At 45.4% G+C, this 27,296-nt stretch overlaps 1 protein-coding gene across 1 annotated transcript in view; it reads left to right on the top strand.

Annotated features, from left to right (window-relative positions):
• The window catches only part of ARSK (arylsulfatase family member K), a 48,458-nt gene extending 28,407 nt beyond the window's left edge, over positions 1-20,051 (top strand). Inside the window, exons 6-8 of the mRNA XM_024206822.2 lie at positions 2,351-2,575; positions 19,253-19,477; positions 19,578-20,051. Coding sequence (XP_024062590.1) covers positions 2,351-2,575; positions 19,253-19,477; positions 19,578-19,858 — 731 coding nt within the window. The 3' untranslated portion in view covers positions 19,859-20,051. The remainder of the gene's footprint in view (positions 1-2,350; positions 2,576-19,252; positions 19,478-19,577) is intronic.
• Positions 20,052-27,296: the final 7,245 nt, after the last annotated feature.

Raw genomic sequence — 27,296 nt, forward strand, 5'->3', positions numbered from 1 at the left:
TCCCTCCTCGCACCTCCCAATCAGCTGTTTCATGGCATGCAGGAGGCTTGGAGGCGGAGGGGTACGGGGTGGGAAGGGGTGGAGTGGGGGCAGAGCCAGGGGTTGAGCAGTGAGCACCCCCCGGCACATTGGTAAGTTGGTGCCTGTAGCTCCAGCTCCGGAGTCGGAGCCTGTAGAAGGAGCCGCATATTAACTTCTGAAGAGCCTCATGTGGCTCCGGAGCCACAAGTTGGCCACCCCTGACATAATTGATGCATGTGCAAAAGAACTGGATGGCTTAGAGTATTGCTGTCAGACTTGGAAGGATTAGATTTTTGGATGGTAAATGTTGATTTCACTGATGAAACTGATGAAAAAATATTTCCATTAGTGATGATCAAAATTTACAGATAGGCAAAGAAAGAAAAATCATGCTTGAGAACTTGTTGGAGATTGTTATATCACATGTCAAAATATACAAAGATATATCCTTAAATCAATTTCTGTTTTATAGGTTGTAAACTTTTAACTTTTTGATATCATTAAATTGCCTGCGGGGGTCCTTTCCCCACTGTCTGACCCTCCCTATACTTTCTTGCAACTGTGAAATTAAAATCCATAAAAATAGAAAAAATGCCTAAACAAACATGGATATTACCTGTTGAAGGTGTTTGTTTTTTTAAAATCGAGTTCTGCCAAGCCTACTAATGGACTATTTTACTGAGTGTTCTCACTTACTGGTGTGAATTCAGACCAGGATGGTAATTGTATGTTGAAAGGTGTTAATAGCGTTAAGACCTGGTAAAAGTCAATGGATATGCTAAGCACCCTTCATTCAGGCTAAACAATGGAGCAATTAAATAGCCCTTTGTTTAATGATGGCTGAAACAATAGAAGCAACTGCCAAAGACACAGACATCAGGGGAATGCCAAAGTAGAAGCTAAGCCATGTGACACAAGTGGTTTCCTGGCAAGAGATTGCAAATGCAGGGGCTGGGGGTATTGATGAAGTGTCCTTGTAGAAAGAAGCAGAGTGAGTGTGGCCTTAGAAAGAAGTCATAGGAGATCTTTTGGGAAGAATACTCACTGAAAAGGCAAACTTGGATTTCTGCACTATGAGATTGCCTCCTGGTTGTTTTCTGCTATGCTTAAGGAAACAGAACTTTGGTGCAATCCTATTTATTTACAAAGATTCTACACAAACAGACACCTGATTCCGCTCATTATTTCTCCTCTGAATGGAAACAACCTAGCAAGGCCCCAAATATTAGCTAACTGCTTGGGCTAGCGGGCAACAGTTGTGACTATGAAGTAGACAACAAAATGACCTATGCAAGGCTCCCATGTTTGTCCCTGGATATAATAGCAACATATTGAAAATTACAAGAAAAAATAAGTTAAATCTAAATAAGCATGCAAAGTTTCCATAGTTTGTTTTAAGATATACATGCAGGCAAATCAGCCTTAATTTACTGTGTTTTGTTTCTTCATTTTAAAAAGTGATATCTAAAGAACAAGAATTCTCAATAAATAGAACAGTTACTTTAAATATTTTTGTGATGTTAGAATGATATATATATATATCATATATAATATATAAATGCAAACGACCAATCCTCCTGGTCACACAGGGGTCTCATGGAGAAACAGTCAGACCTCCCTGGACCTCTGATTCTGAAGCGATCATGCTGCTGCAATACGTGGTGCAGGGTAGCTTTCGACTAGGGCCCCTCTTCTGTAAAGTATTTAAGTATGTACATAATTTTAAGCATGTGAGTAGTCTCATTAAAGTCAGTGGGATTACTCATGCTTCAAGTTACGCATATGTAGGTACCTTGCTGAACCATGGCCATCCCTTCTACCATGCTTCCATTGATCCTGCCCCTCTTTCTCTCTCCGTTGCACAAATCTGAGGCTGTAGTAGCTCCTGTGGAGATACATGCACAAGAGAGAATGAAAAGCACAGTGCCTGGGATAGAGTGAGGGCTCAATCAGGACCCCCAATATCCAATGCTTTGGGTGGGGGCCTCTGCTGTCCAATTGCCCTGGGTATTGTTGGCTGCAATGGGATCCCATCCAGAACTGTGGCTGGCCTCCTTTGTGGGGAGGGAGTGCCTCTCATCCCTTCAAGATGTCCTTGGTGGTGGTTCAGCCCCATCCCCAGGCATCTCAGACTATAATGGATATTGCAGTGAGGGGTGGAGTCTCAGGCTTTGCTTTCAGTGGGAAGGAAAGGAGCTCCAAGGCTTTTGAACAGCACCCCAGTTGCTAGCAAGGGCCCCTACCCTCAGGATGTGCATGCTGCTCTTTAGGTGCAGAAGCTTAACATAATATCTGAACATACTTTTTTCAAGTCTCTCTTTTGTTGCAGGTGAGATCATTTCAGCTCTAAGTGATACAGGACTTCTTAAAAGAACCATTGTTATATTCACAGCAGATCATGGAGAACTTGCTATGGAACATCAGCAGTTTTATAAAATGAGCATGTATGAAGCAAGTTCCCATGTTCCTCTTCTAGTTATGGGGCCAAGCATTAAAGCTCATCATCACCTATCAAATGTGGTATCTCTTGTAGATATTTATCCAACTATGCTTGGTAAGTAACTTGATTCTATTTGAAATAACTGAAACTTTGAGATTTGGGTATGAATTGGTGGTGGCAGTAGTAATAGCATTATGTTTAGGGTTCCGTTGTGATAGGTGATGTACTAACATAGTAAAAAACAATGCCTGCTCTAAAGAGCTTACAATCAGATTTAACACAAAATCAACAAGTGGTGTAGGGATTAAATAGAGGGATTGGAAGAAGTGGGACAAGGGTAACAGTGATAGGAATATGTGGTCACAAAGACTAGTGATGTACGCAATCAGTTTGTTTCAGATATTTACATTTTTTCCTCTTTTTTTAGTCTTAAGATGTAAAGACACAAGAAATGTTATGGATCTCAGTAATCCCTACTACTTATTTACTTGACCATTGACTGTAAGCATCACAGTACAAGTGAGTCCTGAGGAGGGATTTCAAGGTAGTGGCTTTACTTAATAGTTTGAGGACGATGTTCCATTTATAAAGGGCAGCATGGCAGAAATGTAAAGGAACTTGTGAAAGAAGTGGACAAATAGGAAGATTGAGGTGGGCATCAAGAGCCGAGAGGAAGGCCAAGGGGTGATGTAGTAAAACCACAAGAGTGGCTACGTTGCAGGCATAGAATTATGAAGCTTCTTGAAGATGAGGACAAGAACAGAATTATCAGACACATAGATGAATATGATTTGTTGGGGAAGAGTCAACGCCTCTTTTTTGTAAAGGGAAATCATTCCTCAATCATTTATTAAAATTCTTTGAGGGTGTCAACAATCATGGGGATAAGGGTGATCCAGTCGATATAGTGTACTTGGATTTTCAGAAAGCCTTTGATAAGGTCTTTCACCAAAGGAAACTAAGTAATCATGGGATAAGAGAGAAGGTCCTCTCGGATCAGTAATTGGTTAAAAGATAGGAAACACAGGATAGGGATAAATAGTTTTCACAATGGAGTGAGGTAATTAGCGGGGTTCCTCAAGGATCTGTAGTGGGACGAATGCTATTCAACATGTTCATCTGGAAAACAGAGTGAACAGTAAAGTAGGAAAGTTTGCAGATACAAAATACTCAAGATAGTTAAGTCCAAAGCTGACTGCCCAGAGTTACAGGGGGATCTCACAAAACTGGACAACTAGGCAACAAAGGGCAGATGAATCATAGAAGTGTAGGATTGGAAGGGACCTCAATAGATCATCTAGTCCAGTCCCCTGCACTCAAGGCAGGACTAAGTATTATCTAGACCATCCCTGACAGGTGGCTGTCTAACCTGTTCTTAAAAGCTTCTCATGACAAAGATTCCCCAACCTTCTCTGGCACTTTATTCAAATTCAGTGTTAAGTGCAAAGTAATGCACTCTGTAGTTGGGATGATTTTTTTTTCCTCATATATAATCATGGGTTCTAAAGTAGCTGTTACCACTCAAGAATGATCTTGGAGTCATTGTAGATAGTTCTCTGAAAACCTCAGCTTAATGTGCAGCAGTGGTCAAAAAGGCTAACAATGTTAGGAACCATTAGGAAAGGGATAGAAAATATCATAATGCCACTATATAAAATCCATGGTGCACCCACACTATGAATATTATGTACAGTTCTGGTTGCCCCATTTCAAAAAGGTTGTAGCGGAACCTGGAAAAGGTTCAGCGAAGGGCAACAAAGATGATCATGGGTATGTTATGGCTTCCATAGGAGGACAGACTAACAAGATTCAGGGTGTTCAGTTTAGAAAGGAGACTATTAGCAGGGGATATGATAGAGGTCTATAAAATCATGAATGGTGTGGAAGGAGTGAATAGGAAAGTGTTATTTACTCTTTCCTACAATATAAAAACTGCACATTGTTCCCCAAATCCTCCTACCATCCAGAGTCAAAACCTTAAACATGTATAGGTGCACACTGAATCCATAGCTATGTGCTTGCCTGGGGATGTGGGGCAAAGCACATGTTGGGCTGTGAGCTACACCTCTACTCACCCATTTTGTAGTGTGGATATAGCAAAAGCAAAAGTACCTGGGAATGTGTTTAGATATGCCGTCAATGCCATTCCCACAATTCCTGGTACCTGCATGCTCTGGCCCTTCTCCTACCCACCTTGTCACCCACTATGTACCAGATGCTACTGCTGGTTTATACACAGTTGCTCGGCATTTAACCCTTCATTTCCATGCAACCTGCTAATTTCTGCACAGCTCAACTGTGCCTAATAGGAAGAGGCACATCATCAGCATTGTGCTGTTTGTTGGCTGCAGGAGCACTCCAGGGTTCTGGTTAACCTCTAGTGTGAGTACAGCAAGCATTATGAGTTTGGGAGGAATATCCAGAACATCCACATATGAGAGCATCATGAAGAAGCTGGCAGAGATGGGCTTATCCGGACTGGTGTGCAGCACAGGGAGCGCATCAAGCACTTAAAGCTGAGGATGGCAACAGCAGGTCCGGCAACTCCCTATCTATATGCCCTTTCTACAAGGAGTTTGGACCGGGTGCTTGCCACTGCCCTGAGCACAGAGCCCACTGTCGTTCTTGACATACTTCCAAATGCAGACCATCTTATGTTCAGACCAGAGCAAGGGTGTAAAAGAACTCTGGGGATGGCACTGGCCAACATCACAATGAACTCCCATAAACAGACTGTGGAGCAGGAAGCCTAGGATCAGTCCACGTGGCCGGATGGGCTAGTGGGTGTCCTGGGTGAATTTTCAGAGGATCTGTTCTGAGATGGGCCCAGGGAACAGTCCGGAGAGGAAGCAATGCGGGACCAGGAATCGGATCCATAGTCTGGTAAGTGCAACCAATCATCTTTATTATTACCATGTGGGAACTTTTAGCATAAGAGTGGGATTTCTGGATTATGAACAATAAAATCATTGTTATGGAGGATATTACATAGGATGGGTTTAGCTTTGAGTGAGGGTAAAAGCCACCCCTCTTTCTCCACATCATGTGTGATCTAAAGTGATTCTAAGTATTGCCCAGGGCGGGAGGGTGATTTAAACATACATCTAGTGATTCTTAACTATTTTTTAAAAAGAATAATAGCAAATTATGAACAGTAACAGGCTTAGCCAGCATGATTACATATCTTTGCATTTACCACTGTCTGCAACTCAATCACCCCAGTAGCATTAAAGCATTCTCCCAGACAATATGGATTATAAATCCCACTGGCTGCATTAAGTAGTAAAGTCCCTTGTGGACTTCAGTGCTTGGCCGTCTGGTTCTGTCCATTCACAGCACACTGTCTGGGCTGGGGTTGGGAGTGAAAATCAGTTCTGCTCTTCGGAACTCTCTGCATCCTACTTCAGCATCCTGTTAATATTCGCCTGAATTTTCTCCCACTCCTGGAAGATGCTTGATAATTTTTCATACAGGAGAAATTCAAGCAGGTTTGTAAAATTCCTGGGTAGGGCAAACTTCCAGTGGCTGCCTACATAACTAACCAATCCTCTCCATGCTTTGATATGTTGTTCAATCACCAGGCAACCACAAAAATATCCCTTGCTTAGATAGATGGGTTTCTGCATGCAGCCTGCAACATTGTTTGTCCTTCCAAATAATAATATCATCCAAGGCTTCCCTGGCCTGAAATAATATTGAAACGAATACTGGTAACAGAGTCCTAGCCCCCACAACCACCTCCTGACATTCTTTGTAAAATAACAGTTACATCTGAAATTCTTACCATGGTTTGTCTTTTGTCTGGGAATGTTGCTAGAAGAAGCTTCTGAATACATCAGTATATGAAGATGCTGAAATAAAAGCATACCAGGTTGATAAAAGTTTTAAACCTTGGCCTCATTTTGATGCAAAACATAAAGTGGGAAGGATTCTTTCCTTCTCCCAGCCCTCCGCCTCCCTTGAAAAAAGTAATAAGCTCTTTCATTTTCTTGACAGGCATTTCCACATCAGCTGCACCAACATTACTACACTGGACTCTTAGGGATAGAACCCTCAACCACCATGGGAGGAGAAAAAGGTCAGATGAGATGTCCTGTGACCTGGGGTACAAGAGAGAAAAATACCAAAAAGCAGAGGAGTGGGAAGAAAGAATGCTCGCCCAATTCCTCAGACATAACCAGAGGAATAGGGCTCAAGCCCAGCTTCTGTTAGACAGACAGTTCACCATGATGGCCAACAGGGTGCAGCTGCCAGTATCAGCTCCACAGCCACCTTCATTGCCAGCTCTGCTGTTGGCTCCTGTACCATCACCAGTGCTTGCAGACTCTCTCTGTGGTACCACATCATGCAGCCAGTGCAGCAACTGGCAAACTCAGACTGACCAACCAGTGAACAGCTCTATGAATTGGAATGAGCAGATGTACCCTGTGAACTCCATCCCTGTACAGTGCAGTCGCCATGTTTGGCCAGGGAGGAGAACAGGAGGCACATTTGACATCCAGTTCCACTACCAGCAAGACTGACTGTGAAGCTTGGACTTCAGTTAATTGTACTGTTTCACAAACCGTTAGCACTTTATTTAACTTTGCACATTTGTCAATAATTGTTTATGGCCAGTGGGCTGGTATGCTTGCAATGGCTTTACTATTACTTTGTTTTGTTTTCTTTGGGTTTTGTTAATAAATGGTTTGGTCGCACAATTCATTGGTGTGTGAGTGCATGGAAAAGGAGGAAGAGTCAGGAAGTTGTCTCCAAAGCTTTTGATAAAGTATCAGTCTCATCACAAAAAGCCAATATTAAATATACAATAGCAAACCAGGTTATACATCAGTACACAGCCTTTCTGCATCACAAGTCCATATCCACAACACCCTGAGATGCTAGGATGTGGCATGTAAGGGATCCCCATTTTCTTTGAGTGATTGCTCATGTGTATACAACAATAGGTGTGCGTGCTCGCCACATGCACCGGTGCCAGAAGTTTTTCCCCTAGCAGTACCCGTAGGGGAGCGCCCCTAGCGACCCCTGGAGTGGCGCCTCTATGGCACAGTATAAGGGGCACTGTGCACTCCCCCCATCCTCAGTTCCTTCTTGCTGCCAGTCAAGGTTCATCGGAACTGCTCTGCTCCAGCTTCTCTGCAGCTTTCCTCTTGAACTCTTGTTTGTTCATAGTTAGTAGTACCTGCAAAGTAGTTTAGATTAGTGTTAGTTTAGTTTAGTGCACCCGGGTCGGGACATGCCCCGTGCCTCGGGCTTTAAGTCGTGCGACACTTGCAGTGAGTGACCCGCAATGTTTATGCTGTCTGGGGGAAACCCATCTCAGCGATCGCTGCAAGATTTGCAGATCTTTCAAGCCTTGGACCAAGAAGGAAAGGGACATTCGGCTCTGAGCCATTCTGATGGAGTCAGCATTGACCCCGACTCCGGTGCGCCACTCTGAGTCGGCACCAGGTACTGCAGTGTTGGTGCGCGGCGACCCTTGGGTGCCTTCCACCAGTGGGCACCACTCCCCATCCACGGGGCACGCCGAGAAGGTTAAGAAGAGGTCTTCTCCGCCGAGGCACCGGAGCAAGACCGAGGATGAGACTAGACCCACGTTGGGCAGTTCTCGGTCCCCGTCGGCCTCAGGTTGAGCAGAGTAGTCCGGCCCATTCAGCGCAGGCTTCCCCAGATGTCTGGGTGCCCTCTATGCTGGAGGCCCTGCAAGCGGCCCGGGCCGTTATGTCTCTGCCGGTACCAGGGGCACCGCCACCATTGGCTCCCCGGTCCAGAGGCAAGCCACCGTTTGGATCTCTGTAGTTGCCACCTGGTCGGTACCGTTCGCAGTCGAGGGAATGTTCCCGACACCGTTCACCGCTCAGCGACTGCCCCCTGCGCAGTCCGTGCCGGTCCCCGTCGACCCCCACCAGGTTGTCTGGCTGCATTCCAACTGACAGGGGTTCCAGGCACCGCTCCGCCTCGAAGGACCGTAGATCTCGTGAGGGGAGCGGGCCCCATTGAAGGTCCTCATCTCCGAGAGGCTACTGTAGACCATTGTGATACAGGCATCAACGCCGTTCCTGTTCTTCGTCTCGCTCCAGGACCCCGCCGCGGCACTGCTCCCACAGTCCCGGGTGTCGATCACCGGCACCTCGCCATCGCGGATCCTCCCGTCGGAACCGATTTTGGAGCAGCTGCTACCGGTGGTACCATTCCTCCACGTCAGGATCACGGTCTCGTGGTTGGCACAGTTCCCGACGCCACTGCTCCTCCCGGTCCAGGGACAGCGGCAGGTCGTACGCCAGCCCGGCTTCCCTTCGTAGTCGTCAGTCAAAGGGACAGGCTAATCAGGCTGAACAGCCTGCTCAGCCGGTGCCGCAGCAGGTGCAGTGGCACCGGGCTCCTTGGCCGGCACCGTGGTACCAGTGGGCCCCGTGGCCCCCAACGCAGCCCCTGGTGGGGGCTTGCCCAGTGGTCTGAGCCTCGGAAAGACTGTCGGCCTCCCTTTCCCAGCCTCTCAGAAAGGAGTCGGTGCGGCGTGCATCTTCAGTTCTGTGCCCGGAGGGCGACCAAGTGGTGGGACCTCCAGTATCAGTGGGTATGCAGAGTACCGCATCCTCATCCTCCCCTGATGAGGTGATTATGGCCCCTCCTCCCTCTGTTCCGCAGGAGGACTCTAAAGCCCAGGAACTATTGAAAAGGGTGGCATCAAGCCTCAACCTTCAGACCGAGAAGGTGGAGGAACCCTCGGACTCCCTCTTCAACGTCCTCTCGGCCTCGGCACCAGGCAGGGTGCCCTCCCACTCCACGAAGGGGTGGCAAAAATTTCAAACGCCTTGTGGCAAACCTCGGCCTCCTTGCCCCCCATCTCTAAGTGGGCAGAACAGAAGTACTTTGTGCCCACCAAGGGGCATGAATACCTGTACACCCACCCTGCCCCCAACTCCCTGGTGGTCGAGTCGGTCAACCACAGGAGAGGCAGGGCCAACCAGCCCCTACTCCGAGGCTGGACTTATTCGGGAGAAAGGTTTATTCGTCCTCAAGTCTCCAGTTAAGGGTGGCGAACCATCAGGCTCTCCTGGGTCGGTATGAGTTCAGTTTGTGGGGCGCTCTACCCAAATTCGAGGACTCCCTGCAGGAGCGTGACAGGAAGGAGTTCTAAGCTCTGGTGGAGGAGGGTACTGCGGCTGCCAGGGCAACCCTGCCGGCAGTGTCGGATGCCACAGATACGGCTGTAAGGTCTATGGCCTCCGTGGTGTCCATGAGGAGGGCGTTGTGGCTCCTGCTGTCTGGGTTGTCCAGTGAGGCACAGAACTCCTTACAGGACCTTCCGTTCAATGCCAAGGCCCTGTTTGCAGAACAGACGGACATGAAATTGCACAGCCTGAAAGATTCCCGCACAATGCTTAAGACACTTGGCCTCTAAGTCCCGGCTCCAGCCAGGACCAAGTTTAAGCCTCAGCAGGCTCCCACCCAGGCCACCCACTCTAAATATGAGCCCCCTTATTAAAAAGTCACGGGACTATAAGAAAGCCTGCAGAGGCAGTCCTGGTCTGCCCCCCAGCCTGGGTCCTCCAAGGGTAAACAGGTGGGGAAACATCAGTTTTGACAGGATGCCAGGGGTTGACCTACCAGTTCATACCAGGGGTCCACCCGCAATAAAGCTTCCCTTCTCCAACCGGTTGTGTGCTTTTCTCCCGGAGTGGTCGCAGCTGACTTCGGACCGTTGGGTCCTCAACACCGTCTCCTGGGGCTACACCCTCCAGTTTACCTCTACCCTGCCCAACCACCCTCCGCCCCCGTCCCTCCTGGGGGACCACTCTTGCAAGGCCCTGCTCAAGCAGGAGGTGGGGCGGCTCCTTGGCTTAGGAGCGGTGGAAGAGGTGCCAGCGAAGTTTAAACGCAAGGGGTACTACTCCTGCTATTTCCTTATCCCGAAGGCCAAAGGGGGGCTCAGGCCCATCCTGGACCTGCGAGGCCTGAACCAGTACATGGTAAAGCTCAAGTTTCGCATGGTGTGTCTCTAGCCTCCATCATCCCCTCTCAGCATGAGTGATCTCTACACCCCAGAGGTGGTGCACAGGCTTTTCCAAGAGTGGGGAACTCCCCAGATGGACCTGTTGGCGACTCGGCAGAACCACCGGTGTCCCTGCTTCTGCTCCAGGGGGAGTTGGGAGTGGGCGCCATCTCCGATGCCTTCCTCCTATCCTGGTCGGGCCAGCTTCTCTACACCTTCCCCCCGATCCCGCTGATCAGCAAGGTCCTGGAAAAGATAAAAACGGACAGGGCCCGGATCCTCCTGATTGCCCTGGCGTGGCCCAGGCAACATTGGTACGGGACCCTCACGAGCCTGGCAGTCGCCCCACCGTGGTCGTTGCCATCCTGCCTGGACCTGCTCTCCCAGGGCCGCCTCCTCCACCCCAACCTAGCGGCACTCCACCTCATAGCGTGGCTGCTCAACGGTTAGGCTGGGAGGAAAGGACGTGCTCAGAAGGGGTTCAGCACGTCCTCTTGGAAAGCAGGCAACCCTCCACACGTCAAGCCTACTTGGCAAAGTGGCCTCGGTTTCCCCGGTGGGCAGCTGAGCGGGGCGTTTCACCGTGGCTGCCCCAATCCAGATCATTTTAGACTACCTCCTTCACCTTAGAGCCCAAGGCCTCGCGCCCTCGTCCGTCCAGGTGCACTTGGCAGCCATATCGGCCTTCCACCCACCGGTGCAGGGGCACATGGTATTCTCCCATGCTATGACTGGACGATTCCTTAAGGGATTGGATCGTCTCTTCCCGTAAGATAGGCCCCCAGTCCTGCAGTGGGACCTGAACTAGGTGCTGGCCCAGTTGACGGGTCCCCCTTTTGAGCCGCTAGCTACCTGCTCCTGGTCGCATCTCTCATGGAAGGTCACCTTCCTGGTGGTGATCATGTCAGCTAGACGGGTCTCGGAACTCAGGGCCTTGACCTCCGAGCTCCCGTACACAGTGTTCCATAAGGATAAGGTCCAGCTCCGACCACTATCCTTCGTTCCTCCCTAAGGTGGTCTCTGCCTACCACATGGGTCAGGACATCTTCCTGACAGTCCTCTGTCCCAAGCCCCATGTGTCCAGTGAGGAGCGCCGCCTCCACACGCTGGATGTGAGATGGGCTCTGGCCTTTTACCTGGAACGGACTAAGCCATTCAGGAAGTCTTCGCAGCTATTAATCGCCTTGGCTGAACACATGAGGGGTCGGCCCATTTCCACTTAGCAGCTCTCCAACTGGATCACCTTGTGTATCCATACCTATTACGACCTGGCGGGAATCCCTCTGCCATTTATTGTGAGGGCACACTCGACTAGGGCGCAAGCCTCGTCTGCTCCCTTTTTAGCCCATGTCCCCATTCAGGACATTTGCAGGGCTGCCACATGGTCTTCTGTTCACACAATCATCTCGCATTATGCGATCATCTCCCAGGGAAGATGCCGGGTTCGGCAGGGCTGTACTCCGTCCTGAGAGTCTGTGAACTCCTACCCACCTCCAACAGATATAGCTTGTAATCACCTATGGTGGAATAAACATGAGCAATCACTCGAAGAAGAAAAGACAGTTACCTTTTCCGTAACTGGTGTTCTTCGAGATGTGTTGCTCATGTCTATTCCACATCCCGCCCTCCTTCCCCTCTGTTGGAGTTGTCTGGCAAGAAGGAACTGAGGGTGGGGGGAGCGCGCAGCACCCCTTATACCGTGCCATAGAGGCGCCACTCCAGCAGTTGCTGGGGCGCTCCCCTACGGGTACTGCTAGGGCAAAAACTTCCGGCACTGGTGGACGTGGCGAGCACGCACGCCTATTGTGGAATAGACATGAGCAACACATCTCAAAGAACACCAGGTATGGAAAAGGTAATTGCCTTTTCTCATGCTTGCCTGGACCCATTCCTGGTGCTGATCAGTGCACTTTCTGGTTTCATATATCAGGCCTGCATATATCAAGTGTCTTAAGACTGTTCCATGTGAAAATTCTTACTTTTAGCTTTGCAGTGTTGTGTAGGACACAGCAGGCCACAATAATTTTGGCACAGGCATCCAAATGTTTTTTGGCAGTACCATCTTGCCTTCTGCCTGCCAAATGTGCACTCAACCACCATCCTGTAACTGCTAAGCATGTAATTAAACCTTCTTCTGCCAGGTGTCAAAGTTAGACTCAGGACTCATAGTTTGTCAGACCACTCTGTTTTATTAGCACAGCGCTCTGCTAATACATTCAGATAATGTGAGCCTCCATGCAAGATTCAAACAGTCTTATTTATACAGATAAAAGGGTGCGAACTAAACAAAGGGACAGAGAGAGCAAAATAGTAAGATATGCATGGAGCACAATATGCATATCCTGCTTCCTTATTAACTCTTATCGATCTAAGACTAATGCTTCACCAATTGCCCTTAAGTGGGGCAATTCATTAAGCAGTTAATGTCTGCTTTCCTGCCCCCCTGGCTTGCAGCATTTCTCATTTCTACTTAAAGGTACATACAGCATTCTTTAATTCATTCTATTTCTTTAATATAATTCATTTCACTTTCACACAGGTCTTCCGAGTTCAGGGTATGGTTTCATGAATCATGGTAGGAAAGGGTTAGCAGGTTCCCCTAAAATAAAAGTTGACAGACACCCCATTGGTAACCATGCCATTTGGAAGGAATAAGGTCCCTGCTTGTGCAAACAGGTAAACACCAGATATCCTCAATACCCTAGCATCATGCACCTGTCCTATATATCCCATGTTGATGAACCTGCCGTTGTGGTAGTCCAAAGCCTGTAGAACCAGGGAGTAGTATCCTTTGTGGTTGACATTCACTTGCCTCTTTTGGCAGGCAAACTATGGGCACATGCATGCCCTCAATGGTCCCAGCAGTTTGGGAACCCCATTCTCTGAAATCCAGCTATTATTTCAGGCACATTAATTGTGCCCATCATCTGTGGCCATACTACTTGTGGACTGGTATGGCCTCCCTCATTTGCATGTCCTGGTGCTGGAGGGTCCAGGCAGGCTCCTACCAACTATATGAAGGTCTACTACTTCTTTCAGAAGTGCTGGAACCACTACTGGTCATCCCAGGTCTGCATGGTGATCTGATACCACCACAATGTGCTACTTGTTCTGCACTGGAAGCCCTGGCCTACATTTGGGGAAACTGCTGCAGCTGCAGTAAACACCAGGTCTCTCCAGTCTGCCATGAATATAACCTCCTTTGGGTCCCACTTCCTTACACATTTCAGAAACTGCCGTTTAAATGTCATTCAGAATCTCACAGAACAAGTACCCTGGTGCATAAATACATCAACCACCAGCAGGAGCAGCTTAGTTGATGGAATCCATGACATGGCCCCCAGCTAGAATGAACAGAAGTGACAAGTGTGCAGAGCTAGAAGTGCCTCAGCTAAATGTGTTGGCAAGCTAAAACCACTTCCACACAGGAGTCTGGGAAGGACAGAAATTCTTCCACAATACACCACAAATCAATTCCTAGAATAGCTCCTGTTGGTAAAGTGCTAAGAACTGTGGGCTGTGTTCCCAGAAATCTTAGTGCCAAACACCTGTAACTGCTGCACTAGTGTGGACTTGGCTACGTGGGGTAATGGGCACATGGACACTCAGGCAGGCTTGGCTAACACGTGTCAATATGCGTGCAAGCCAGGACACGGGCGCTGTAGACATACCATAGAGACAGGCTAAGATGCAGCATTAAATGAAGGGAAACAAGTCAGGAATGGGAAAGTAGGTCTGTGAGTCACTGGTGTAAAGATGGTAGTTGAAGTCAAGATGACCGAGAAAGATTATAGGAGGGACAAGAGCGGCCCTTGAAAGTTGTAGCCCTGTGAGACTCCACTAAAAGTGGAGGATGGGAGGAGGCAGATCCACTAGAATAAGTGCTCAGAACCACCAGAGAGGTAGGAGGAGAACCAGAAGATAGTTATGAAAGCCAAGGGGACAATTTCAATATTTCAAGAATAAGAGGGTATGATTACTCCTTCTGACACTGTCAGAGGCCAACAAGGCTGAAGATGAAATAGATCAGACCGTAAAAAAAATCTTTCAAGATTTTGGTGAGAACAGTTTGAGTGGAACAGGGGAGGTAGAAACCAGATTGGAGAGGGTTTAGAGTAGAGATGAAGAAGATTATTTCAAGGCAATGGTTGTAGATGCTGCATTCGGTGAAATTGGAGGAGCAAGAAAGAAGAGAAACATGCAATGTGGGGAGAGGCAGGTCTGGTCAAATGTGGGTGTTTTGAGGAGAGGGGAGATGAAGGCAAGCTTGTATTTTCAAGGAAAAGGCCAGAAGATGGAGAAATTGAGGAGGAAGGGAAGGAAGGAAGTGAGATTGGGAGCAAAGTTGGTCAGGAGTTATGAGAAGATGGGTTCACTGTGTGAGAGTCCATAGGTCCTGAACCTGAGCCTGCAGGTTCACAACCACAACCCTGCCCAACTTCTGTACTAGTGACCAGAAATTGGGAGCCCTAAAGCCTTCCACTCCATTAAAGGTACTACACATGGGGACCTGACTGGAGGATCTCTGGAGTCCCTGATAGGGCCGGGTTCACTATTTAAGCCACAAAGAGACTAGAAGTTGTCTGGGCAACAAAGTGGATCCTGGCTTGCTTCTGCTACAGACCCTACCATCCACTGCCTCACTTCTGGCATAATCTGCGCCTCCTGACTTCAACCCTACCCTGTTCCCGGCTCCTGCCCTCGGCCTCGTTCCGGTCCCTCAACCTTATTGCCCTGGTTTCTGACTGCTCCAGCTCTGACCTTATTCAGTTTTTTGGCTTCTGACTTAGTACTGACCCTTGGCTTCAGTTCCTGTTTCCAGTCTGACTCCAGTTCTAATGCTAGGCTATGGCTCTATAGCTTCAGACTTTCAACTTTGACACCTGGCTCTGGATCTGCCTCTTGGCCTCTGATTCCTGAACACTGCACCGACCACAAAACCAGACCACCCATGTCCTGGGCACCAGTCTTCCACAGACCGTGACACACTGGATCAAGCAGAGAGGTTAGAGGAGAGCAGATGAGACCTCAATGTTGAGTGAGCAGCTGTCTTGGTGAGTGGGAGAGTTTATCTAGCTTTGAAGGTCAGACTTGACAGATGATGAAGCTAGTAGGATGAAAATGGTACATAGTTACAAGATGGAGAGCCAGGTGTCAAAATCAGAGAGGAAAGTGGATGGGGAAGAGTGGGGTGGACTCTGACAGCAACGTTGAGGGGAGAGAGAAGAGTCAGAATGTTGTCCAAAGGAGAAGTGAAAAGGGATAGAAGGAAAAGGGTAGAACTGGCAAAGTTGTTGAGAGAGAAGAGAAAAGAAAGAACACTAAGAAAAAAGATGTTCTTTCTCTTCTCTTCTGCCACTTCCACTTCTCATATGTCCTCCTATCCCTCTGCCCTCAACATATTTCTCTCCTTTCATCTCACTGGTTTGTCACCCTTTCTCCTCTGCCCATTGTTATCTTTTCCTTAATGAACTGCATATGTATTAAAAGTGCTGAACTGCCAACATTGGAAAGCGATTGTGTCCAAAGAACAGGTACAGCAACAAACAACAGAAGCACAAGCTTTTTGTCCAAGGAATGTGTGACTTCTGGAAATGTTGTGGCTATGTTTGTCCGTTCATCTGGATCAGCAGACAGATCTGTAACAAACAAAAACCAGTTAAGCTCAGGCCAACATTAGCCCTTTCAGAGCCAGGACAGGATATATACCATTTTATGGACTGGATGTAAATCCAGATTTGATCCCAACAATATATTAACAGATTTTAAATCACTCCTTTCTTGGTTGTGTCTGTCACTCCCTCCAAATAATTTATTGATCCAAGTGTTTTAAAATCTTTCCTTTTCAGTCTCTCTTCTTGAAATCTGTATTTTTAAAGCCAGCTCCTTCCTGTTCTCTCACTCTTCTTCTGTTCTGCCAATTCCTCCTTCCTGTAATCAGTATGTCAAAAATAGAAACATAAATCAAGTAGAATTAAATTATTCAGGTGACTAAGAAAAAAAAGGAAGAAGCATCTCAGTCATCTTTTAACCTTTCCTTTCTGGCAAGTGATGAAACAACCCATGCGTCTTTGGCCATTACAAATGTAATTGCTTTGGCTTATATGGTCACAAGGAAATATTCTCTTTTCTCAAGAAACCATCTTATCGAAATACTTTGTTTTCGGATAAACTGGAGATTCACTCCTTGCCTATCTGACTGATTTGAGGATAAATGGCAGAGGGTGCAAAGGGTCATGAGTGACCCTGGCAGAAACTCTGTGGTAGGCATAATTTCCCTAAGATTGCAACTCTTATTTCATATCCTTTAACAGGGTGGGACACGCCCTTCCCTCCAGGTGGCCTCAGCTTTGCTGGTCAGCATGGAGGTGGTTTGGGCGGTGTGGCTCCCTCAGCCCCATTGGAGAGGCTACAGCTATTGAAGATGTTAGCCTTGAACACTCCTTGTGTAAAGGACCAGGGCTTATATCCCTTGTGCACCCATTTAGGGCTGGGCATAGTCTGGACCAAAGACTGTAGGTTACTGGTTTACATAAGATACCACTTTTCTTCCTACTGCTAAGTCAAATGCTGCCTCCATGAAGCCACCTGTTCACCATAGCAGGATGCAGATGTATAGACTGATGCATAGCCTACAGAAACAATTTAACAAAGCTAGGAGAGGAGAAGAAAGATGTGCTACTGAGAAAAAATGTCACCAGTATGGGCTATATACATACAGTAGGTGCCATTAGCAAATGAAGTGACTACTCTATGTACCTGCAATAACCTATGCATAAAACAGGAGATAACACACTACTGCAGTCCACTGTGAAATGGAAAACACAGAGTTATTAATCACACATAGTATACTGTGTTTGAAGGTATGATAAAAATAGTACTACATTCTTAATAGACACTTTGGTGTTTAGATAGCATGGGTGATATTCTGTATTGTGCCTCCTAGAGTATCAATGCATCTTTGCACACTACTAATCTAGGCCTGCTCTGGGGGCTGGAGAGTCCCCTAGTATAATGTAGCTCTTGGGGGGCAGCCTGAGTTTTGGCAGCCTACCTGGACTGCACCCTGCCCAGAATCTCTTTTGCACCATGTGCTGTTGTGTTGCTCCCCAGGGTTATGACTCTGAGGCACCTCACTACCACTTGCCCTTAGTGTGAAACAGTCTTGTCTGTGCCTGCTGAAACCAGCAGCCTCTGGCAGCACAAGCACTGACTTCTAGGTCTCCTCAGGCCTTACTCTGTGTGTGCAGGTAGTGATGGGCACACACCAACCACTTAGTTTCAGAGCGCTCCTTGCAGTATCAAGGCCCTTAATCCACTGAACACTCACAGAATTACCAGGCTCGCAGCTCCCAAAGGAACAGTACACATCAGCTTGTAACGTGCAACCCAGGATCACCACTTTGATTGACATCACAGCACTTATATTTATAGTGAAAACAAGAATAAGTTTATCTGTTATAAAAAAAAAAGAGATTTAAGTGATAGTGAGTAAGAGTATTAGAAACAAATAACATATTAAACAAAACTATAACACCCTTTGTAGAGGCTAAACTAACAGGTTAATTTCTTGTCTAAAGATGCTTGTCTCACCCAAAGTTCTCTCCAGTGTTTTCAACGAAGTCTGGTTGAGACCCTTTTTCATGAAGCAAAACTGCTGTCCTTTTTCTTCCTCAGTAAATTGTGCCCAGGCACCTCCTTTGTCCCTACCAAAATACTCAGGCAATTGTTTGAAGAACACCTCTAGATAGGGTTCTTCCACCCCCATTTTTTCTCTTCCTGTTATTTCTTTCTCAAATCCCCACAATTCTTCATTTGTATTCAGTTCAGACTGGTGATAGGAAACCCACTGTGAACCAGACAATACTTAATTTACACGTAAACAGATGGATAAACATCTCCTCTCTGACGGGAATCCTGTTTTTCACCTTTGCTGGTGACCAATCCCTAGCCACAGACTTTAAGAAGACATTTTCCATAGATATGTACACACGCATAACTCCTTACATAGTGTCTGTTCATACATTTCACAATGATACTGAGTGACGCAGACTTTTATTCAAGACCTTGCATGATACTGTTTTGCTGAGCTATAATGTAAATACCAGAGGGAAGAGATTCCTGTGCCCCTTGTCAGTTGGCACTAAGAGGTTCCTGAGTCAAAGCTGTGGCCCTGCCCTTGGCAGGCCCCTTCTGCCCCCCACCCCACTCCCAGCATGGGATTGCAAGAAGATGGGTGACCTTGGGCGAGTCACTTCAACTCTCTGTGCCTCAGTTTTCTCATCTGTAAAATGGGAGTAGTGATACTGACCCTTTGTAAAGCATTTAATCTGCTGAAAAGCGCTATATAAAAGCTAAATAAAAATAATGCAGTGCCTAGGCCAGGTGAATCCTCCCCTAGTCCCATATGGAGCTTTTAGGGCCCTTTTACGTTGCTCTGGTCTTTTCATATGGCATAAAGGGTCCAGAGTGTTGGTGGATCTCACCTCAGACATACAAAGACAAAAGAGCATGACATGAACTGCAACACGGGCCCACTAAGGTGGAATTCACATTGATGTGACAACCGTATCTTAGAATTTCCTTGCTTTGTGGTTTTATGCCTCAATAATGTTCTTTTTAGTGAACCTCTGTGTTTCTGTTTCCTATCAGGAAGCATAATTAGAAGGCATGCTTTAACACAGTAGTATGGTCACTGTTCAGAAAACTAATAATTTAGTGTTTTGATATAAAGCTAATTATCATTATTAGAGTTAATTAAAAGAAGTCTTAACTATGTTTATATCTTTGTTCAGATATAGCTAGAATTCCTATCCCGCAGAATCTCAGTGGATATTCCTTGATACCATTGTTGGCTGAAAGGGCAGAAGATGAAGTCTCATCCAGAAGGCTGCACCCCACATGGGTCCTGAGTGAATTTCACGGATGTAATGCGAATTCTTCCACCTATATGCTTCGAACTAACAAATGGAAATATATAGCATATTCAGATGGGCATTCAGTACCTCCTCAGCTCTTTGGTATACTAACCACATTTCTTCACTAGATATTTTTAATGGTTCTGTTTTTACCAAATCATATCTTGGCAAATTGCGCTTAACTGGTTTTTGTTGGTTACAGATCTGTCTGCTGATCCAGATGAACTGACAAACATAGCCACAACATTTCCAGAAGTCTCACATTCCTTGGACAAAAAGCTTCGCTCCATAGTAAACTATCCAAGAATCTCTGCCTCTGTGCACAAGTACAACAAGAAGCAATTTATCAGCTGGAAACAAAGTTTGGGACAGAATTATTCCAATGTTATAGCTAATCTCAGATGGCATCAGGACTGGTTAAAAGAACCAAGAAAGTATAAAGATGCAATTCACAGGTGGCTCCAAATGAACACTAATGAATAAAGTAACTGCAACAAGGGATTATTGACTGCCCTTATAGTAACAATTTTTATTAAATGAGCACAGTGAACGCACTCAGGAAAGGAATATATGCAGTTGTAATTGCAACACTATATAATTCATAACATCACAATTTGTTTGCTAATTTAAGATAGCAATCCATGAAAATAAAGCTCACGCAAGCTTTTATATCCGTGTTAGCAAGTTAAATGTGTTTGTTTTATAACTGACCACGATACCAAACCTAGCTCCCATCATGTAAAATTTCATATTTTTAGGTGTTAATCAGCTTTTAAGGATACATGGGAAGAAAAGTACACATATATATATATATATGTATAAATTGCTTTGTATAAAATATTGTGTATTAAGAAAATACAGAATGTATTAGCCAATTAATATTTAAGCAACAACATTCAAATGAGATTTTGCATGTGTAAGGACTAATTAAAAACTGAATAAAGACCTCAGGATTCAGTCCAGTAGGATACAGATTATAGTGAAATATCCTAGCACCCAGATAGATTTTAAAATAATGAAAAAGATTCTCCGACCCCACACCCACACCAGAAAGGATGTGGAGCATCAAAAAAGGGCAATAACTAGTTTTGGTCTGAACAAAAATTCTGAGGCTATGGTAGGTACCTGAATAGACAACTAACTAACTCACTCTCTCTAAATATGTATATACATATATGTATATATACACAGGCATATAAAAATTAGAGACCTGTGGTTCTCTTTCCTCTCCTAATGAACTTTGATGGACAGTTTTCAACGTCTGTTTCTGGGGCCTGCTATCCAGAACCAGGGCCGGCTCCAGGCACCAGCCCACCAAGCTTGTGCTTGGGGCGGCACCTGGAGGGGGGCGGCGCGGCGCTCCAGCCGCCGGGGGGGGCGGGCCCCTGCCGGGGCTCGCCGCCCTCCCCCTGGGGCTCCGGCCGCCCTTCCCCCCTCCTCCCCCACGCGGGGGGTGGGGGGAGCGGCCGGAGGCTTTTTTGCCTGGGGCGGCAAAAAAGCCAGAGCCGGCCCTGTCCAGAACTCAACAATATGCAAACTTTGCATATAAATCATAGAGCAATAAATAGGCAAATATAAACACCAATTTTTCTCTATATGTGACAGGAAACTACAAAGCATGAAGACCAATGTTTGTGAGTAGACCTATTTATTAATCATCAACTGTATGCTGTGCACTGAATAAAATAGATATAGTCTGTCAGGAAATCTTACAGTCTAAGGTACCAATTCTCCATGCAAGTGGACACTTACACCTATATGCATCTGAATGCAGAATCTGGGACTAAAAGATAAAAGGAAGGAGATGTGCCGCAATGGGAATCCCAAAGAAAAGCTTAACTTTGAAAATGTCAATATTTTTAAATCACTTCTAGTAGACCTTACAGAAAATAATCAGTCTTACAAAGAAATGGAGCGTAGGTAGGAAAATTGACTGGCAACTCTAACCTACTCTGTTTTTTTAATGAAATACATAATTACACGAGCATTTCAATGTGCAGCTTATTCTTTAAGCTAATGTACATGCAGCTGCTATAGTAACTATTCACGATCACATTATGCTTCATTTTTAAGAGCTCTTGAATAGGAATCCATAATAAATATTTCAACACTAAAATTAAACTGGTAAAGATAAACATTAAAATACCATCTGCTTTCTGAGATTAAACATTGTACACCTATTCAGTAACTGAATAGATAGACTGATTTACTAGATGTTTTAAGTGTGGTATTTTAAACTATAGTGTATCATGGTTTTGCTCCCATAATACATTAAAGCAGATCTTACACATACCATTAGTATTTCCCCCTCAGTTTTTATTCTGAATCAAAGGTATACATTAATAGTGCAAATGAATCTCTGAGCAGTGCAGTGTAAGTTACAATTCTTGTTAAAAATGAGTACAAGGTTCAGATAGTGATAAAATCACTGTCAGCAAAACTGAAAAATAGAAAAGGGATCAGATCTGAGGAATATATTGGAAACTGAGTATATTACTTGAGAAAAATATTCACACATGAATGTCTAGGACTGCTCAAGCCTTCAAGAGCGAAGAGAATTACAGTGTTCAAAGATCTGGAAGAGGGCAGTATACTGTACAGTACATTCCAAAATAAGAATGATTACAAGCCTTTATTCCAGTGGTATCTCATTATGTATCATTTAAAGAAATTACATAGAAGGGGAAATTATGTAGTCTGAAGACTTTGTGGATACAGCAGTACCTTTCAAAGCTGGTGAGCCTGCTTCAAAATGTAGTTGTGGGTAGGTGTTCTGCTCACAGAGGGGCCAGTCTGTGGCACATTGTGTGCTACATGAGGGAATATGGCAACCTGTTTACTCCCTTGCACCAGCTTCCTGGATCATAGGTAGCAGCACAGAGGAGCCTTTGCAGGGCTGCCTCATCTCCATGTCATTGAGCAGGACTGGGCACAACAGGAGAGGGACAATAGGATGGGGTAGGGACTACCAATCCTCAGTGTGCTGGCTACCATAAGCCTAATACTAGGTACTTCCTCTGTGGATGAAGGGGAAACTAGGAGGCAGACTGTGACTGAGAGTCATCATGTGTCTGTTGGGTTATTCCTGGGACAGCATAATCATGCACTGCCCCTTGACTGTGGCAAACCCACAAATGAGTCCAAAAAAATTACTAAAGTTGAGCAACTTGCCCTCTCTTGCCATCCTAGTGCCCAACATCCTTATTTTTTTGTTTCTTTATTAAAGAATCAAGGGCCAAGCAGTTTTAAGAAGGAACAAACACTTTGGGGGGGGGGGGAATAGTGTTAAAGGAGTAAGGACAGAAATTAGGATAAAAAGGAAGGAAGATCAAGGGGGACAGATAAATAAATGAATACCTTAATCTTACAACAATAATCAGACCCTCCCTGAAATAATCATATTCCTTCTAGTAACTAATTATAATCAATATCCCATAAAAATAATATAAAGGCAATGGGGGTATACGCCCAGTATCTACCCACCAGTCTCAGGCAGATGGAATGTACACACTGCCCTATGTATTGGAGCACTTTTGGAATGACCAAAGGAAGGTGAACTTGAAGTTACAGGGAAGTTGAAGGCCTGACCTTTGTTAGGAGCACTGTGGTGCTGACATACCCTTTCTGCTCCATGTAAGCCTTTGCTTGGCTCTGTATATACAGACCAGCCCTTAACTCACACCAGGGGCCTTTATTAACTAGCTTTGAGAAGTGCACACATTACTCACAATTGTGGCATCCCATTGTGAGGCAGGCAGATCACTCACTGGGTTGAGCAAGTCCTTGTATTAATCAATTCTTAGTCTTCCCTCAGCTTCCAGTACAAGGGAGGCTAGAATCTCCTCTCCCTCTGAACAGGACGCTTTGGTTATGTCTTTACCCAAGGCTTTAAGTAGCCAATTGATTTCAGGAACAGGTAGTTGAAGGGGGGACACTCCCTAAGAAGCTGGAGGCTTTTGGTCAACTGGTTCATTTGGAGAAGAGGCAAATGGAGTTCTCTCTCCAACTCTGTAGAGAGCAATTGAGGGGCTGATTCTCCTGTTGCTGGAAGCTGACCCCTTGGCCCCAACTCTCTTGCTTTAATCATTGTACCTCTCTGGTCAGTACAGACTTTTCAGGGCCTGCATTTGCTTATCCTGGCATGTCCATCTGTCCTTTGGCCCAGTAACATCTCTTCTTTCAAGCCTCTCAAGGGTAAGACAGCAATCCAAAAAGTGAGTCAAAAGAAATTATATGCAGCAGAGCTACAATTTTGTGTTTTTCTCTATGAAAAAAAAAGTTACACACACAAAAAATGACCACCACCAATCATTGGCTTAATGTCTTGTAATCTCTACATTTGTATGTTATCAACCAAGTGCTATGTAAAAAATCCCAAAACACTTCTTGTCATTTGTAAGTATGGTGTCTTCCTTCACCACATACTTATTCTAAAACTAAGGTTGCATATCTAGGAGAGGGGAGGGTTAGCTCAGTGGTTTGAGCCTTGGCCTGCTAAACCCAGGGTTGTAAACTCAATCCCTGAGGGGGCCATTTAGGGATTTGGGGCAAAAATCTGTCTAGGGATTAGCCCTGCTTTGAGCAGGGGGTTGGACTAGATGACCTCATGAGGTCCCTGATATTCCATGATTCTTCTCTTGTAACCTTTTAAGAAATCAAAGTCTTTGTTAAAACAAAACACAAAAGCAAATATGTTGGCTTCCATAAATAAATTATTTAATCTCCTTTGGGTATGAGCCTTCTTTCTGAAGCACAGGGAGGAGAAAAGGGAAGCACTTTAATACTCCCTCTCTCTTTACACTAGATACCCAGCATAAACTCTGCTTGTACAAAGTTAAACCAATTTAACTTCAAAATTGGTTACTTTAATAGTGTAAACTATCTAACCATGTACACCATTTTCACATCAATGTTAAACATCCACACTACTATTCTTGCAGTCCAAGTCAAATTAATTTTGCAACCCATGAAATTTAAGGAAAAAGTAAAGGACAAATTCTGTTCTTGGATCCACAGGCATATAAGTCCATCAGGTGAACATAAAAAACAACCATACTGGCTAAAACTAATGGTCCATCTAGCCAGTACCCCATCTCCTGACACTGTCTGGTGCCAGATGCTTCAGAGAGAATTAATAGAACAAGGTAATTTATCAAGTGATTCATCCCCTGTCAGCCAGTCCCTGCTTCTGGTAGTCAGAAGTTTAGGGCCACCCCAGAGCATGAGATTGCATCCCTGACCATCTTGCTAATAGCCATTGATGGACCTATCCTCCATGAATTTATCTAGTTCTTTTTTTAACCCTGTTATACTTTTGTCCTTCACAACATCCCATGGCAATGAGTTCCACAAGTAAACTGTGCATCATGTGAAAGTAGTACCCCCATGTCTTTGTTTTAAACCTACTGCCTATTAATTTCATTGGATGATCCCTAGTTCTTGAACAGTCCCAATCTTTTTAATCTCTCCTCATATGGAAGCTGTTCCCTACCTCTAATCATTTTCCTTACCCTTCTCTGCACCTTTTCCAATTCTAATATTCTTTTTTTGGATGGGATAACCAGAACTGTAAGCCGTACTCAAGATGTGGGCATACCATGAATTTACATTATAATATTTGCCTGTCTTATTATCTATCCCTTTCCTAATACTTCCTAACTTTCTGTTAGTTTTTTGACTGCCACTGCACAGTGAGCAGATGTTTTCAGAGAACTATCCACAATGACTCCAAGATCTCTTTCTTGAGTGCTAACAGCTAATTTAGACCCCATCATTTTGTATGGATAGTTGGGATTATGTTTTCCAATATACATTACTTTGCACTTATCGACATTGAATTTAACCTGCCATCTTCTCACCCAGATTAGTGAGACCTTTTGTAACTCTTTGCAGTCAGATTTGGACTTACTATCTTGAGTCATTTGGCATCATCTGCCACCTCACTGTTCATCCCTTTTTCCTGATCACTTATGAATATGTTGAACAGCACGGATCCTTGAGGGACCCTATTTACCTCTCTCCATTGTGAAAACTGACCATTTATTTCTACCCTTTGTTTCCTATCTTTTAACCAGTTACTGATCCATGAGTGGCCCTTCCCTCTTATCCAATGACCAATGTTCCCTTTAATTTTTTTCATCTGTGTGTGGAATGAATTTTATGTGCACCAATATCAAGGTAATGTGCAGATGTGCGTCACCAGTAGAAACAAAAAACCTAGATATAATATATATTTTTAAAAAGTTACCATAGGGATGATGACTCCAGCCAGGACAGGTTAGGTATTTTAGAACTCACTACTCAAAGAATTGAATTTAAGCGTAAGAGAAATAAAAATTATGACATGCATAGACCAGTCAAAAAAAAATAAAATAGCACTTTGAAAGAATAAAATTACAGAGAACATATGTGCATTGCAGGAAGTATCATGAAGTAACAACAACATTATAAGTATGTGTTGGAAGGTGAGTGTGAAAGACTGTGTGTATATATGTGTGAGACACAGAGACAGTGTTACATGTGTGTGTGAGAGACAGTGTGTGTATGAGACACACACACACACACCCCTCTCCCCTCTGTGGCCCCGAGGGAGAGAGGCATCTCTCTCGTCCCTGCCACATCCCCATCCAGAGCTGGGGGAGAGACGTGCCTCTCCCATCCCCGCTGCAGCCCTGGCCGGGGCTGGGGACAGGGGAGAGAGACATCTCTCCCATCCCTGCCACAACCCCAGCAGGAGCTGGGGAGAGAGGCTCCTCTCCCATCCCCACCTCAGCCCTGGCCAGAGCTGGGGGTGGGGGAGAGAGGCGTCTCTCCCATCCTCGCCCCAGCCAAAGCTGGGGACGGGGGAGAGAGGCATCTCTCCTGCCCCAGCCCTGCATGCCCTAAGCTCCCCCAAACCTCCATCACCTCACCCCACTGCCCCCACCCTCCACATTCTCCACACTCACCTGTGTGCGCACCTGGGCAGCTGGTGCGCGTCCCTTGATGGCCTTGTGAGTGCACCTTAGAGGGAACACAGCCCATGACTGCCTACTTCGTTTAACAGTCTTTGGTGAGGAACCTTGTCAAAGGCAATCTGAAAGTTCAATATACTACATTGACTGGATCACCCTTGTCCATATGCTTGTTGACTCTCAAAGAATTCTAATAGATCAGTGAGGCAGAATTTCCCCATACAAAAGGCATGTTGACTCTCCTGCAACATATCATGTTTATCTATGTCTGATAATTCTATTCTTACTATAGTTTCAAACAATTTGCCTGGTACTGAAGTTAGGCTTACTGGCCTGTAATTGCCAATAAGGTGGCAGAATTTCAAGGCTCAGTCATGATTTCTGAAGTTGTGCTGAACATGGTTTAGTCCAGCCTACCCTCAGTTAAATTGTTTACACTTTACAACCCTGGTTCAACTTCACCGATAGTTAATACCCCTTTCCAACAGCAACTATGTTACCTAGTATAGACAACGCTTGCCCCAATGTGGTTCTGTAGAATCCTTTGTAACAGTTGGGCTCCATCTACACACTTTTCAAAATGTAATCACTTTTCTAGGGAGAACCATGTTTAAACGTAATTTTCTAGGGAGGAGCTAATCCAGTTTGAAATGGCACAGAGGGAACTTGTCCGGCAGGATCTATTATTATTACTAGTTATTTGTATCGCAGTAGCAGCTAGACACCTCACCTGAAATCAAGGCTCCAATGTACAAATGCATAGCAAGAGATGGTCCCTGCATGAAAGGACATACAATCCAAAGGGACAAAACAGACAGAAATACACAAAGGTACAGTGTCTTGCTCAAGGTCACTTGGAAAGTTGGTGGCAGGGCCAGGAATAGAGCCCTCGTCTCCTGAGTACCAGTTCAGTGCCCTAGTCACTGGACCATGCTATTCTATGGTGCATTATGGAATTGCCTAGGAGG

This window comes from Terrapene carolina, unplaced genomic scaffold, assembly GCF_002925995.2.
Source record: "Terrapene carolina triunguis isolate 2854851 unplaced genomic scaffold, T_m_triunguis-2.0 Scaffold69, whole genome shotgun sequence".
NCBI classification, from domain to species: Eukaryota; Metazoa; Chordata; order Testudines; family Emydidae; genus Terrapene; species Terrapene triunguis.